General features: G+C 46.1%; 1 protein-coding gene across 3 annotated transcripts in view; it reads left to right on the top strand.

Moving 5' to 3' along the window:
* Positions 1–12,893, top strand: part of LOC132403946 (histidine ammonia-lyase-like) — a 55,342-nt gene extending 42,449 nt beyond the window's left edge. For all 3 annotated transcript variants that reach the window (XM_059987814.1, XM_059987815.1, XM_059987813.1), the window contains exons 18-20: positions 283–391; positions 2,464–2,533; positions 11,791–12,893. In XM_059987814.1, the coding sequence (XP_059843797.1) occupies positions 283–391; positions 2,464–2,533; positions 11,791–11,850 (239 nt within the window). In that variant the 3' untranslated portion in view covers positions 11,851–12,893. The remainder of the gene's footprint in view (positions 1–282; positions 392–2,463; positions 2,534–11,790) is intronic.
* The last annotated feature ends 3,779 nt before the right edge of the window (positions 12,894–16,672 follow it).

Here is a 16,672-nt window from a genome sequence, read left to right as displayed (position 1 = left end):
TTGGAGGCCCAATTGATTCACTATCTGATTAATCAACCACACATGCACTTGCCACATTCTCACAATCAATCTAATGTGGTTCATTGGTCTTCATCAGCCAGTCCTGCTAAGTCTTTCCAACATTTCTGTTTTGATTTCAGATTTTCAACATTTGTTTTTTTTTCATTTTCACATATATACTGTATATCTGGATTTTGTTAATGTGAATATTCCACTTGCTATCAGATCACTGTAGACTGATAGTTAAATGGTTCACTCCTTATGGGACATCTTTTCTTCCAGTGCTTGCTATCGAACTTCTTGCAGCCTGTCAGGGCCTAGAGTTTGTGCGCCCCCTGCACACAACAGAACCTTTGGAAAAAGTCTACCAGCTGGTTCGCTCAGTGGTGAAGTAAGTTAAACTTTTCACTCAGGTTAAATGTTCTGCTCAGGTAAAAATGCCAAGTGTGATAGGGACAGAAAATATAGGTGACACCAGCAGAGAGGCAGAGTTAACCTTTCAGGTATATGACCTTCTGTGCAGACATTTCCTCAGGATGATCATCGGCCTGAGATATTGTCTTGTTTCTCTCCCCATAGATGCCGGCTGACTGGCTATGTAAATATTTCCAACTTGTTCTGCTCTCAGCTCAGATTTCCACAATCTGCAGTTAGATTAAGATAGTAGGGCACTGGTTAGGTTAAAACATAGAACTGTACAGCACAGAAAAAGGCCCTCCAGCCCACAATGTTGAGCTGAACTAGTAATTTAAAGCCTATCTAAACTAATCCCTTCTTCCTTCACAATGTCCATATCGCTCCTTTTTTCTGCACATCTTAAGTGCTTCTATCAAATTTGCATTTACCACTATCCCAGGCAGCATATTCCAGGCTCCCAGCACTCTCTGTGTTAAAAACTTGCCCCATTTGGTAAATCTCCTTTGAATTTATCCCCATGTTCATGTGGCAAATGTTACTGCCTTGTTGCTGGCTTTTTACATAGAACACAGACGGTGGAATATTACAGCACAGTACATGATATGTATTGACTGTTTAATCTACCTGAAGATCAATTTAATCCTTCTCTCTTCCATTCTGTCATCCATGTGCCTACCTATGAGTTTCTGAAATACCTCTAATGTATCTGCCTCTTTCACCATTCTGCATTCTCTGTGTAAAAAAAAATCTACTTTTGACATCGCCCCTATACTTTCCTCAAATCACCTAAAATGTAGTGTTAGTCATTTCCGCACTGAGGAAGTCTCTGGCTGTCTATCCTCTTATCATCTTGCACTGTCAAGTCACCTCTCAACCTCCTTCACTCAAAAGATAAAAGCCCTAGCTTGCTCAGCCTATCTTCATAAGACATGCTCTCTAATCCTAGTTTTCCTTGGATGAAGAGTATCATTTGGGAAAAAGAAAGAGTTATTGTTGCTATGATCACCCACACAGAAGTGGCCTAATTTATAAAACAGTATTCCAACTGTTGAACAGGATAGTGTTGATACGTTTTGAAATATCAGATTGGCAAGTGAATTTGTAGGCATATTTCACTTTTAGCAAATTAAGAGAACAACAGTTTTATATTCTTTGTAAATACCTCTGAGGGATTTTGAATAGAGACCTGAAGCTCACATTCTCACAGTCAACAATCTAGCTGGTACCACACCTCTTGTTTACATTCTTGAACATTGATGCTTCAGTCATGTTATTTGTCATCAGGGAATGCAGCTCCCAGTATCAGTTCCTCCCCTCAAGCCTTCTTCCTTTTGGAAAATGATACTCTGTTTTCTGCCAGCTGTGTGTGATGCACCTACCCAGCATACATACTATCCATTTCCTTCCACAGATAGTCCAGATTCCAGCATTTGCAGTATCATATGCCTCTGTCCTATCTGACCCCCTCACTTCAAACAGTGACTGTTGCTGAATCATTTAGTGGTATTAAAGAATAAATCAGATTCCTTTTATATTTCTATTCCCTGAAAGAAACTAACTGGAAAGTATAGAAAGCACCCCATTAATTCAATGATCTTCCACTTCTATGGTTCATATTCTCTGCCTAAATTTACCCACGCTGGTATTGCAGTTGAAGTGTGGCATTGTACTATGGCCCAGGCTTTGTGCCAAACAGCCTGGGTCCTGTTCACCACAACATGAACATGATGGGCTGAAGGGCCTGGGTCCTGTTCACCACAACATGAACATGATGGGCTGAAGGGCCTGTTTCTGTGCTGCATTGCTCGATGGCACAAATCAAAATGGAATTGTGAGGGTGGATTGTTTGACCTCTGAAGTCTCTTCATTTATGTAGATGTTGGGAAGGGAATGGGATTCACTGCTTTGTACAGCTGACTGTTTGCAGGAGTAATTGATGAGACTGCATTGTTGGAATAACTTCAACATAAAACTCTATGATGAGGAATGTCTGCATTGCCAGTGGCTTGTTGTTCCTCGCTGCCTGTAAATCTTTCCCTTTTGCAGACCCTTGGTTAAAGACCGCTTTATGGCTCCAGACATCGAGGTTGTTCAGAGGCTGCTGACGGAAGAACAGGCAAGTTCTCATAGCTCCAGACATCCTGAGCTTGCAGATACTGCACAATCACTAGATGTGGGAGCAGAATTAGGCCATTCAGCCCATTGAGTCTGCTCTGCCATTCAATCATGACTTCATTCACCACCACTCCCCATAACCTTTAATTCCCTTATCAGTAAAGAACCTATGGATGTCTGCCTTAAATATACCTAATGACTTGGCATCGATAGACCTCCAAGGCAATGAATTCCACAGCTTCATTATCCTCTGACTGAAGAAATTCTTTCTCATCTCAGTTTAAAGGAACATCCCTTTCTTCTATGGTCCTATCCTATGGTCTTGGATACAAGACTCTCCTACTAATGGGAACTTCCTTCCCACATTCACTCAATCCAGACCTTTCAGTATCCATTAGGTTTCAATGAAATCCCCTCTCACCCTACTGAACTCCATCAAGTACAGGCCTGGAGACATCAAATACTCCTCAAATATTGTCTTTCATTCCTACAATTGTTCTTGCAAACTTCCTCTGAATCTCTCAGTTGCTCTGTTTTACATTTCCAATTTGCTGTCCAGATCTAAAATTAACCGGATGACTGACAGAAGGATGAGTTTGGCTCTCTGATTGCATCATTATCCTTGCATCTGAGCATCAACTTGGAACCGTGACAGAGATAATCTCAGAGCCACTGCTGTGCAGCTGATTGGATGTGTGTGTGTGTGTGTGTGTGTGTGTGTGTGTGTGTGTGTGTGTGTGTGTGTGTGTGTGTGTGTGTGTGTGTGTGTGTGTGTGTGTGTGTGTGTGTGTGTGTGTGCCCATGACCCTTTGTCCTGAAGGCTAAGGTGAATCCATCCACATTAGCTTCTGAGACAGAAGTCTGTGGGTCACAATCCCACTCCACTCAACCTTGCACAATCCAGGTTGTCCATCTTGTGAGATACTGACTGGACACTGCTGTATCAGAAACAGTGCCTTTAGGATGAAATGTTTTATAGTGATTCTATCTTCTTTTGTGGGAGACAGAGATGACCCCATTGCCCTCCCTAAAGATGAAGAGTAGATCTTCCCAAAGGCAATGAACAATGATCGTTCAAAGTTCAAAGTAAATCTATTATCAAATAATATATATTGTATATGTCACCATAAACCACCATGAGATTCATTTTCTTGTGGGCATTCACTGTAGATGCAGAACAACAGAATCAGTGAAAAACTACACATCACACAAAAATGGATAAACAGCCAATGTGCAAAAGATAACAAATTGTGCAAATACAAAAAGAAAAACAAAATAATAAATAAGTAAGTAAGTAAGTAAATAAATAAATAAATAAACAGCACTGAGAACATGAGGTGCAGAGTCCTTGAAAGTGAGTCCATCGGTTGGAATCAGTTCAGATTCGTGGTGAGTGAAGTTATCCATGCTGAATTAGGAGCCTGATGGTTGTAGGGTAATAACTCTAATGTATGGATCTATTTCTTTCAGAGCAATGCCCCCCACCCTTAGCACTATGTACTGATCTGTTGTCTGTGCATGCGCTGCTGTTTACACATGCTATTGTTTTCTCTCTCTCTCTCTCGTTGCAACGTTAAAGCCATCTCCCGTGTACGTGCTTTTATTTAATTGATATTTTTAATTGATATTATGATGAAAACGTGTTTGTTGTGCACAAACACAACAAATTGGCGACAAGTTTGAACCTGAGTGGCAGAGAATATCACCAACTGCACTGCCAGTTACGGGACAAACCATCGAGAGTTAAACAGCACAAGAACAATGTCACAGACGCTAACAAACAGAACTGTGCAAACTTTCCCAGTACTGTGACCTTAGAGATGGACTTTCTGATGCATTAAGGAACAGGCTTGTAGATGGCATGCATAGTTAAAGCACTCAAGAGAGGCTACTGTCAGAAGGAGATCTAACCTTAGAACAGGCATTGACCATTGCAGTATTACTGTTGGTTCAAAGAAAAAGTTTACAGAAAGTGTCACAGACAAGGTCACAGAGAGAATGCGCAATGCAGACAAAAAGCACAACCAAGTGAAAAGTCTGAAATTCAAAACTAAGCAAATGTATAAAGTTACTGAATGTAAAACAGAATCAGACAACACAGAGTCTGACAAAGGTGAACTGTCATGCCTGGAAATACATAGTATAACTGAAACAGATCACAATAGATGTGTCTGGTATAAAACTGTAATTGGAGCTGGATACAGGGTCAGCTTTGTCCAACATTCCAGAGTCTGACTGCAGTAGACTGTTTTCTAAGATACCATTTGAGAAGACCTCATTGATGCTAAAGACCTACACAGGTGAAAAAGTCAAAAGTACATGTGATGTATGGAGGCCAAACACAACAGTTAGAGCTTTATATATTGAAAAGTGGAGGCCAGCACTTTTCAGATGTGAATGGTTGAGAAAAATCCAACTAGACTGGCAGCCCAAATGGTAGCACTAACCAGAGACTGGCACAGCTGCTTAATGCTAATGAGAAGATTTTTGAGTAAGGGATTAGTAAACTCAAAGGCTTAAGGCCAGAATTGAACTGAATGTAACAGCAACACCAAGATTCCATAAAGCATGCCCAGTGCCTTAAGCACTCTGTCCTAAAGTGGATGCTGAACTACAGAGTTTGGAGGTGTCTGGAATTCTCTCCAAGGCTGAGTTGAGTGACTGGGCCACACACATTATCCAGTGATCAAGAAAGGGAAGGCTGGAGTCATTCACATATGTGGGGATTTCAAAGTGAACATCGACCCAGTGCTGTGTACTATGCAGTATCCCCTGCCATGAATAGAAGACATTTTTGCATCTTTGGCAGGTGGGGGGAGGTTTTCAAAGATTGACTTGTCACAATCCTATCTGCAAATGGAGATTGAGGAGTTGAGCAGGAAGATCCTCACAATCAAAACTCACTATGAACTATTCAGTATAATCATCTCGTTACTGGTGTGACATCAGCTCTTGCAATTTTGCAAAGAGCAATAGACCAAGTGATCCAAGGTATCCCAGGAACATGCTGATGTCATCATAGTGACTGGCAAGAATGATGAAGAGCACCTCTAGAACCTTGGTAAAGAGCTTACCAGGCTGAGTGAGTGTGGTCTGTGCACAAAGAGAGAAGTGTGAGTATTTCAAGAATGAATCGCATATTGTGGACATGTCATTGACAAGCCTAGCTTACATAAATCACAAGAGAAGATTGAAGCAGTGCCACAGGCAGCCAAAGTGCAAAATGTATCACAACTCAGGTTATACTTGTTAACTACTACCACCGGTTTCTCCCAAACATTGCTACAGCGATGTATCCACTAAACACTCTGGAGCAAAGTGGGAATGGTCAGAAAGATGTGAAAAAGCATTCAAGAAAACAAAGAGACTAATAACATCCAATGAACTGCTCACCCATTATGGCCCATCCCTGCTCATCAGACTGGCGTGTGAACCATTAGAGCCGATTTGTCACACAGTGTGAAAGATGGATCTGAATGTCCAAATGCATTTGCTTACAGATCATTGACAAGCACAGAACACAACTACACACAGATCAACAGAGTGTCCCTTAGTCTAGTACGGCAAATAGCAAAGTTCCATCACTACCTCTGCAGACAGATGTTTATGCTAGTGCAGATCACCAGCCCCTTGTGTCCATTTTCATTCCCAGGAAGGGAATTCCGTGATGATTGCTACCCGGTTACAACGTTGGTCACTATTCCTAGGAACCCACTCTTATGACATAGAGTTCAAGGCTACCAAACAACACAGTAATGCTGATGGACCAGTTGCTGGTACCAAGTTCTGAAATACAAAGGGGAACAAGGAATGACCCAACATTGTCTACGAAATCATGATGCAAGGATGGCCAGCTCATGGTAACCCTATGTTTCCAGAGATCTCAGCGAGACTAGACCAACTGTCTGTATGCTAACGAATGCTGATGTGTGGATCTCGTGTTGTGGTTCCCTCTAAACTGCACACCAGAGTGCTAGAGAGTCTGCATGAAGACTTCTGGGTACAGTCAAGGTGAAGAGTCTCACCCAGAAGTATGTGTGGTGGCTGGAAATAGATAAATGGATTGAAGGGTGGCCAAAAGCTGTTTGGGAAGCCAAAAAGTTCAAAATGCACCCCCACAAACACCATTCCACCTGTGAAAGTGGCCATTGTCACCATGGCAATGAGTACATATTGACTTTGCTGGGCCATTCATGGACTCCATGTTTCTGATTGCTGTGGATGCTCATTTGAAGTGGCTGGAAGTTATCACCTCAGCAAAGACTGTCTCTGCTCTGAGGACTATCTTTGCCAGAAATAGCTTTCCAGAACAAATTGTGAGTGATAACGGACCACAATACACATCAGAATTTCAATTGTTCATGAAGAAAAATGGCATCAGACATTTCAAGTCAGCTCCTCACCACCCAGCAATGAATGGGTTAGCTGCAAGGTTTATCCAAACATTCAAGGAGTCCATTAAAGTGATGGACAAGGAGAACATTTCTCTACAGCACAAGGTGAGCAACTTCTTTTCGTGTATCAGAACTCCGTTCATGCGACGACAAATCAAACACCTGCAATGCTGTTCATGAACAAGAATCTGAGATTTCACATAGACCTCCTGAAACCAGACCTCCAGAGAGAAGTACAGAATAGACAGTTCAGCCGGTTGCCAAGTGAAGCAACAAGGAGCTTTGAGATTGCACAGGAAGTCCTAGAGCATGACTACCAAGAAGACAAGTGGACACCCGGTAGGATAGCTACAAGAACTGGACCGCTGATGTACAGAGTGGATGTTGGAGATCAGACACGGAGATGTCAGGTGGACCAGATACTGGATGCTCAACTGAAGACCACACCTGAGTCGATTGCATCCAACAAGACGGACACATTACAGTCACCAGACTTACCTCTCAGTGATGGTCATGTCACCGACAGCATTGTGACACCGGAAACCAAGAACATTATTGTTGACAAGGCACCTCCCAAACCTGACACCACTCTAAAGGTCCAGAGGTGGTGTCCTGAAAGAAACAGAGTGCTCCCCAAAGAAACTGGACCCTTAGAACTGTGAAGTTAGTTATAGATTGTTATTTGAATTTGGTTTTGTGAAAGGGAAATTGAATGTTTTGTGCATAGACAGTTTTATGTTGCATTAATCTGGGGGGGGGAAGTGTAATGTGTGAATCTATTTCTTTTGGAGCAATGACCACTCCCCCTTAGTGGCTACATATTGATCTGTTGTCTGTGCATGCACGTCGCTCTCTCTCAGTGCAATGTGAATATGCCAGTTAAAGCCATCTCTCACATATGTGCTTTTATTTAATCGATATGTAGTTGTGCACAGACACAACAGTAACTATTCCTGAACCTGGTGGTGTGGGACCTGAGACTGCCATCCCTCCTTTCTGATGGCAGCAGCGGGAAGAAATCATGGCCTGGAAGGTGCTGTTTTCCTGTGGCAGTGCTCCGTGTAGACGTGCTCAGTGGTGGGAGGGATTTACCTGTGATGGACTGGGCTGAATTCACTACTTTTAGTACTACTTATGTACCTTTGATATTATTATTTGTTTGTCAGTCAATGTGAACAAAGCAGATTATTTGGTCATCAATAATCAAAGCAGAAAATGCTGAATGTGTTTTAATGATGAGGCTCTGACCTGAAATGTTTCCTTCCTTATGGATACTGTATGATCTGTTGAGCCTTTCCAGCACACTGGTTTTATTTTAGATCTCCAATACTTAGGTATTTGTTTACCTTCCCCTGCTCATTGCCCTTGTGTTGCGTGTGCCAGGATTGGCTGCCCCATTTCCCAGATACACCTTCATGTTCTGCTGAGAGGTGATTTCCTCCTTTCTTCTCTGTTTGACTGACCAACGAAGTCAAACTGGAGTTTATTGCTGCATGTGTGTGTACAGGTGCAGTAGGAAACTCCTGGCAGCAGCATCACAGGCACATAGCGTCTGATAAACAGCACTTACAAGAAAAACATAAATTAAGCCCGGTTGTTCAAGAAAGAATACAATTAGAACAAAAAAAGTGCATCTTAGTGCAAAGTGGTCATCATTAACTTTGCTATATCGAGGCAGGAATTAGAAAGTAAAGTGCTCTCCACCGTTACAAGATTATATGGTTGTGTGTGTACGTATTTATGAGCACCCATGTCTGTCATAGCCTGCAAGTGCCTTTTTAATTATTACTAATTCAGCAGTTAATGCCATTGCTGGATGTTAATTTTCTGTCCTGCAAAGGCAAAGCTGCAGAGAATCCACAATGCTGATGTAATTTCACAACAACTCTAGATTGTGAAACTGGGATCATACATACCCTACAATGACAAGGGAGGTAAATCAATAACCTGCAGGGAGTTCCTTCAGGTGTCCATATCAGCACTCATCGCTTAACCTTTGGCTGGGTACCGTAGGTGACTGTCTATACCATGTCATTCTCCACCATTGAGCACATTTACATGGAGCAGTACCATAAGAAAATCAGTGTCCATCATCAAGGATGCCGGCCATGCTCTCTTCTTGCCACTACCATCAGACCTTAGGTCCCGCACCACCACCAGGTTCGGAAACAGTTATTACCCTATAACCATCAGGCCCCTGAACTGGCATGGATAGTTTCACTCATCTCAACACCGAACCAATTCCACAACCTACAGACTCACTTTCAAGGATTCCACAACTTATGTTCTCAGTATTAATTTTTTATTTGCACGATTTGTCGTGTTTTGCACATTGGTTATTTGTCAGTCTTTGTTTCTGTATAGATAATCAGAATTTCTATGGAATTTCTTTATTTTCCTGTATTAAAGCAAATCTCAGTTTGGTGATGGATACATATCCGGTATAATAAATCTACTTTGACTCTCTGTGGTACTCAGATGTGTTTTTTCCACACTCTCATTGCCCCGACCTGGAACATCTAGCAGTTAAGTACCTACAGTTCTACCTACCAAGAGAGTTCTCCTCTGTGATCCCGACCACAGTCTGCACACCACCAAAAGCTGATGGTAATCAGACATTCAAGATATTGAATGCTGCTATCACCAAACAGGAAACAGTCCATCCCAATGCATTTCATGTCATAGATGGGGACTTCAATCAGGCTTGTTTGGTAAAAATCTCTGTCATCATATAACCTGCAGTACCAGGGGTCCCAACACACTAGACCTCTGCTATACTCTGACAAGGAATGCCTACCATGCCCATGCCGCATTTCGGGAAATCAGATCACTTGGCAGTCTTTCTCTGACCTGCAGACAGGCAGAGGCTAAAGAGCAAATCTTCGGAGATTAGGACAACACCACAGTTGGCACAGACTTTATAAAAACAGTCATAGATGAGTGTATTGCCACAAAAGCACTTAGCCTTCCCCAACCAGAAGCCCTGGATGAACCATGAGATCCACGATCTGCAGAGGGCCAGAATAGTGGCTTTCAAGTGAGATTCAAGAGGTTGAGGTATGATTGTCGGAAATCCATCTCACAGACAAAGTGGCAATTCCAGACTAAACAGAACCAGTGACGGATGCTCGATAGCTATGGCAGGGCTTGAATGGTATTATCTCTTTCAGAGTGAAACCAATTGACATAGGTGTCATCTGCAGATGAGCTTAATGCCTTTTGTGCTTGTTTTGACTGTCAAAACATAGAGGAACCTTCATGAATTCCTACAGCCCAGACAACCCTGTGATTTCAGTCTCTGAGGCTGACATGAGATCTCCTTCAGGAAGGTGAATCAACAGAAAGCATTCAGCCCAGACGGGGTACCTGGCTGAGTACTGAAGACCTGTGCTAATCAACTGGCTGGAGTGCTCACCAACATCTTTAACCTTTCACTTCAGCAGTCTGAGATACTCACCTGCTTCAAGCGAGCTTTAATTCTTCCTGTGTCTGAGAAGAACATGGGAATCTGCCACAATAACTTCCATATAGTAGCACTTACATCCACTGTGATGATATTTTGAGAATTTGGTGAGGAAACACAGCAACTCCTGCCTGAGAAGAGAGTTGGATTCGGTCCATTTTGCCTACTGGCACAACAGGTCTAAGGCAGATGCCATTTCATTGGCTCTTCACTCAACTCTGGAACATTTGGACAGCAAAGATGCAAACATCAGGATACACTTTATCAACTATAGCTCAACATTCAAGATCGTTAGCCCTTCAAAACTAATCAATAAGCCTCAAGACCTTGGTCTCAATACATCTTTGTGCAACTGGTTCCTTGATTTCCTCACTTGCAGATCCCAGTCAGTTTGGATTGGCAACAGCATCTCCTCCACAATTTCCATAACAACAACCTCTCACTCAATGTCAGTAAGACCAAGGAGCTTATTGTTGTCTTCAGGAGGAGGAAACTGGAGGTCCATGAGCCAGTTCTCATTGAGGAATCAGAGGTGGAGAGGATCAGTAACTTTAAATTCTTCAGTGTTATCAATTCAAAGGGTCTACCCTGGCCCAGCACATAAATGAAATTATGAAGGAAGTACGGCAGTCCCACTACTTCCATGAAGTTTGTGAAGATTTGGCATGACTTCTAAAACTTTGACAATCTTCTATAGGTGTATGGTGGAGAGTATATTTACTGGTTGCATCATGGTCTGGTATGGAAACACCAATGCCCTTGAACAGAAAATCCTACAAAAAGTAGTGGATACAGCTCAGTCCATCACAGGTAAACCCTCCCTACCACTGAGCACATCTACACGGAAGGCAGCATCCACTGTCAAGGACCCCCACCATCCAGGCCATGCTCTCCTCTCACTACTGCCATCAGGAAGAGGTTGCACACCACCAGGACCTACACCTCCTGGTTCAGGAACAGTAATCACTTCCCAACTATCAGGCTCTTGAGCCAGAGTGAATAACTTCACTCAACTTTACTCACCCAGTTACTGAACTGTTCCCACAACCTATGGACTCACCTTCAAGGACTTTTCATCATATGTTCTCGATATTTATTTATTTTTCCATTTGTATTTGCGGTTTGCTGTCACTTGTACACTGGTTGTTTGTTTGTCCTGTTTCATTGATTGTGTTTCATGGATTTACTAAATATGCCCACAAGAAAACGAATCTCAGGGTTGTACTTTGATAACAAAATCGAAAGTTCGAAGTAAATTTATTATGTATGCAGTGAGGTTGGCAGGTCATTCTGAGTAGTGAATGCTTGGCCAGCTCAGTCCCAGGGTAAGGTATGAGCCAAGTAATTCTCATCAGGCGCTGTGTTGATTGAAATGTGATCCTTTGTGATTTCTGTTGACAGGTTTGGAGAGCTGTACAGCCATACATGGAACATTACAGACAAGCACATGCACCAGAATAGTCGTCGGCCATGTGACAGCAGCCCAACAGAAAATGGGTATTTTGTTGGGCCAATGTGAGCAGAAATGTAAAGAAATTTGAAGGTGAAATATTGACCCTCCACCTCAACACTAGAGAAAAGAAGTAAAAAAAACAAGGTTGTTCACCTGTTTGTCATGTCTTCACACAGAAGTTAATTAACCTGGCAACTCATTTGAAATGATTCCTGAATTTCAAAATTGGATACAGCATATTAAAGGCATAGTCTTGGGCTGTGGGCATCACTAACCTTGGGGAGTCATTGACTTAGTACTGAGGAGTCACTTCTCTTTAGAGCTGAGTACCATTCATTGAATGTCATAGAGCCATACAGCATGGAAACAGGCCTTTTGTCTCAACAGGTCCACGCTGACAAAGCTAGTCTTGTTTGCCTATATCTCTAAATCTTTCCTATCCATGTACCTGTCCAAGTTTTTTATTCGATGCTGTTGATGTGCCTGGCTCATTGCTTCCTCTGGCAGTTGTTCCATACACTGACCACTCTCTGGTGAAAGCATTGCCACTCGGGTTCCTGTTAAATTTCTCCCCTCTCACTTTACCCTTGTCCTATAATTCTTGATTCTCCAACCATGGGAAAAAGACTGCATGCATTTATCCTATCTAGGACCCTCATGATTTTTAACACCTCTTATAATCATTAATCCCACTGAATTAAGTCCCAAACTGCTCAACCTCTTTCCGTAACTAAGTCCCTTGAGACCTGATTACATCCTCTGCACTCATTATAGCTTAATGCTATCTTTCCTGGAGATCTGTGATCAGTTTCAGGGTCAGACCATTCATTGTCAAAGTCCTGCCGTGATTTATGTTCCCAAAATACAACACCTTGTGGCGGCCTGCACATGTGGGACTCGAACCACCATCGGGAGCCACGGGCAGACAGGTGGTAGCGCGTTTGGAACTACCTGCTTGGGGCAGACCTTCCGGGGACAGTCTGATGTCAGGTTGCAGGGGAGGGGAGATTTAAGCACGTGATTTTGAATCAATAAAGGCATTCTGAGTTCAGCTCTCTCTGCCTCTGTGTGTTTCTTTAGTAGTGCGTTGCGCGTGACTACATTGGTGACCCTGACATTCCAGATGGCATCTGGAGCCGGTGACTCAGTGACCAGCCATGAGTTCGAGCAACTCGTACAGCACGGTCTCTCTGAAGCTCCAGATTCTCTGGGCCACTCAGCCTCACGTTTGGTTTGAGCAGGCTGAGGCCCAGTTCAATACCAGAGACATTACAGCCAATGCCACGCGGTACTACTACGTGGTCAGAGCGCTCGACCAGGAGACGGCAGGCCGGATCATCGACTTCCTACGCCAGCCACCAACGGAGGACAGGTACGCTAAGCTTAAGGCGCTCCTGATTCGTACCTTCGGACTCTCCTGCGCGGCTCCTACACATGGACGGCCTAGGCGACCGCACGCTATCCGAGCTCATGAACGATATGCTGGCACTCATGGACGGCCATAAGCCGGGCCTTTTATTTGAACAGTTGTTCCTCGAGCAAATGCCAGAGGACATTCGCCTCCTCCTCGCGAGTGAGGATTTCAGTGACCCACTCAGGGTCGTGGCTAAAGCAGACGTCCTTTGGCAGAACAAGCAATGGGGAGTAGCCTCCGTGGGCCTAGTCAGGATTGCGCGCCCCAAAGCCCAGGCCCCACAACCGAAGCCGCCAAGACCCATGGGGATAAATGACGGAAGTTCGGAACAATGGTGTCTCTATCACCAAAGATGGGGCTCAGGCATGCACTGCTGCCGTCCACCACGTGCTTTTCTGGGAAACGCCAGGGCCAGCCGTCGCTAATGGCTACGATGGTTGGTCACTGAGACAGCCTCCTGTACCTCTGAGACCAGCACTCCTGGCAGCGCTTCCTGGTAGATACCATACCAAAGTCAGCATACTACCCCCCTCTAACATGGACACTCGTAACGCGGTCCCGGGCCCCGAACTCACTGCTGCAAATGGCACCAGTATTTGGACGTACGGTCCATGAACTATCTCACTGCATTTCGGGTCCGGCTGTTTCACTTGGACTTTCACGTTGGCAGTGGTGTCACAGCCACTACTAGGGGCAGATTTCTTACGAGCCAACTGCCTCCTGGTCGACCTAAAAGGCCGGCGTTTGGTCCACGCCGCGACGTTCCAGACTTTCCAGCTTGGAGAAGGCAAGCTGCCGGCCCTCCACCTGGATTCTGTGACCCTCTCAGGTAATGAATTTGCCAGGGTTTTGGCAGAATTCCCCTCCATTATCACCACGCAGTTCTCCACGGCCAACCACAAGCACGGCATGCTGCACCACATCCCCACGCTGCTGCACGCCTGAGCTCGCAGGCTCCCACCCAACAAGCTCCACCTCACCAAGGAGGAGTTCCGTAAGATGGAAGAGATGGGAATCGTACGCCGCTCAGACAGCCCATGGGAATCCCTGCTGCACACGGTGCCCACGGAGACTACAGAAGGTTCAACGACGCCACAACCACTGAAAGATACCTGGTAACCCACATCCAGGACTTCACGGTGAACCTGCACAGAGCAACCAACTTCTCCAAAATTGACCTGGTCAGGGGATACCATCAGATCTCAGTGCACCCCGACGATGTGCCCAAGGCAGCCCTCATTACCCGGTTCGGCTTGTTCGAATTCCTGAGGATGCCTTTTGGTCTCAAGAATGCAGCCCAAACTTTCTAAAGGCTCATGGACTCGGTGGGACGCGACCTGGATTTTGTTTTCATTTACTTGGATGATATTCTGGTGGTCAGTAGTTCGCACCAAGAGCATGTGGCACATTTGCACCAGCTCTGCCAATGCCTGAGCGACCACGGACTGGCAAACAATCCAGCAAAAGGCTGGTTCCAGCTGACGGAGATCGACTTCTTGGGCCACAGAGTCAACTGACATGGTGCAGTTCCCCTGCTGGACAAGGTCCAGGCCATCCGCCAGTTCCCCAAGCCCAGCACGGTCAAGGGCCTGCAGGAGTTCGTAGGGATGGACAACTTATATCATCGGTTCATGCCGGCGGCGGCCCGCATCATGAGACCCTTGTTCAGCCTGATGGCCGGCAAGGCCAAAGAAGTGGCATGGGGCACGGAGTCCACGGAGGCGTTCGAGCAGGCCAAGGAGGTGATGGCAAAGGTGGCCCTCCTAGTGCACCCGAGAGTCGATGTACCCACGGCACTCACAGTCGACGCTTCCGACACAGCAGTCGGCGGAGTCCTGGAGCAGCTCGTCGAGGACCAGAGGCGACCACTCGCTTTCTTCAGCCGGCACCTACGGCCACCAGAGGTGAAGTACAGCACCTTCGACAGAGAGGTGCACGTGCTCTACCTGGCTGTCCGGTACTTCCTCGAGGGAAGGGAGTTCACCATGTATATGGACCACAAGCCCCTCACCTTCGCATTGGCCAAGGTATCGGACCCATGGTCGGCTCGGCAGCAGAGGCACCTGTCCTTTATTTCAGAATTCACCACGGACGTCCGCCATGTCGCAGGGAAGAACAATGTCATCACCGGCACACTGTCTCACCCCGTCTCACCCCTGCCTCCACTCAGTAGGCAAATCGTCCTCAGGATTAGACTACGCAGCACTGGCGGAAGCACAAAGGTCCGACACCAAGATCCCGGCTTACTGCACTGCCGTTTCAGGGCTCCAGTTGGAGGACGTTCCCATCGGCCGGGCAGCGGATCGACTCCTGTGCGACGTGTCTACTGGCAAACCCCGACCCGTGGTACCAGCATCATGGACACGCTGCACGACCTGGCCCACCCATCCATCCGGGCATCCATCAAGCTGGTAGCGGACAGATTCGTCTGGCACGGTTTGCGCAAACAGGTCAGACACTGGGCCAGGAACTGCGTACACTGCCAGACCGCCCAAGTCCAGCGGCATGTGAAGGCGCCCCTCCAGCAGTTCAAGCCAACACACAGGAGGTTCCAACACATCCAGATGGACATCGTCGGCTCCCTGCCAGTCTCCTGGGGCACCAGGTATACCTTTACCACAGTAGACAGGTTCACCAGATGGCCGGAAGCCGTACCGCTCACAGACATGTCCACTGAGTCCTGCGCCAGGACGCTTATTGCAAAATGGATCACCAGGTTCGGCCTCCCAACTGACATCATCTCTGACAGGGGGGCGCAGTTCACGTCTGGTTTGTGGACAGCTCTGGAGCAGCTCCTGGGCACCCAGCTGCATCACACCACAGCGTACCATCCCCAGTCCAACGGTTTGGTAGAGTGATTCCACTGGCATCTCAAGTCGGCCCTGATGGCACGCCTCAGGGTCCCCAACTGGACAGACGAGCTTCCCTGGGTCCTACCGGGCATCCGCACAACCCCCAAGGAGGACCTGGACACCTCCTCGGTGGAATTGGCGCCCCCTGACGGTCCCGGGTAAGTTCGTACCAGAGGCCCGAGGTTCGGACGAAACTCCAGCAATGGTGCTCACGAGGCTGCGGGACAAGGTAGGGACCCTGGCACCGGTCCCGACCTCCGGGCATGATCCCATGCCATCCTTCACCCCTGAGACTGACCTCCGAGACTGTGAGTATGTTTTTATTCGCAGCGGCATGCACAGGTCACCTCTACAGCGGCCGTACGAGGGACCCTTCAAGGTGATCCGGCACAACGGAACCATGTGTGTCGTGGAGGTGGGTGGCCGGGAAGAGACTTTTACAGTGGACCACCTCAAACCAGCACACTTGGACATTGAGCAACCAGTGAGGGTACCCACACCGTGCTGGTGAGGCCGGCCACCCAGAATGGGGGCTCCACTCCCCCGATGGATGTTTCTGGGGGG

The sequence above is a fragment of the Hypanus sabinus genome, chromosome 13, assembly GCF_030144855.1.
Source record: "Hypanus sabinus isolate sHypSab1 chromosome 13, sHypSab1.hap1, whole genome shotgun sequence".
NCBI classification, from domain to species: Eukaryota; Metazoa; Chordata; class Chondrichthyes; order Myliobatiformes; family Dasyatidae; genus Hypanus; species Hypanus sabinus.
This window is presented reverse-complemented; position numbering and strand designations above follow the sequence as displayed.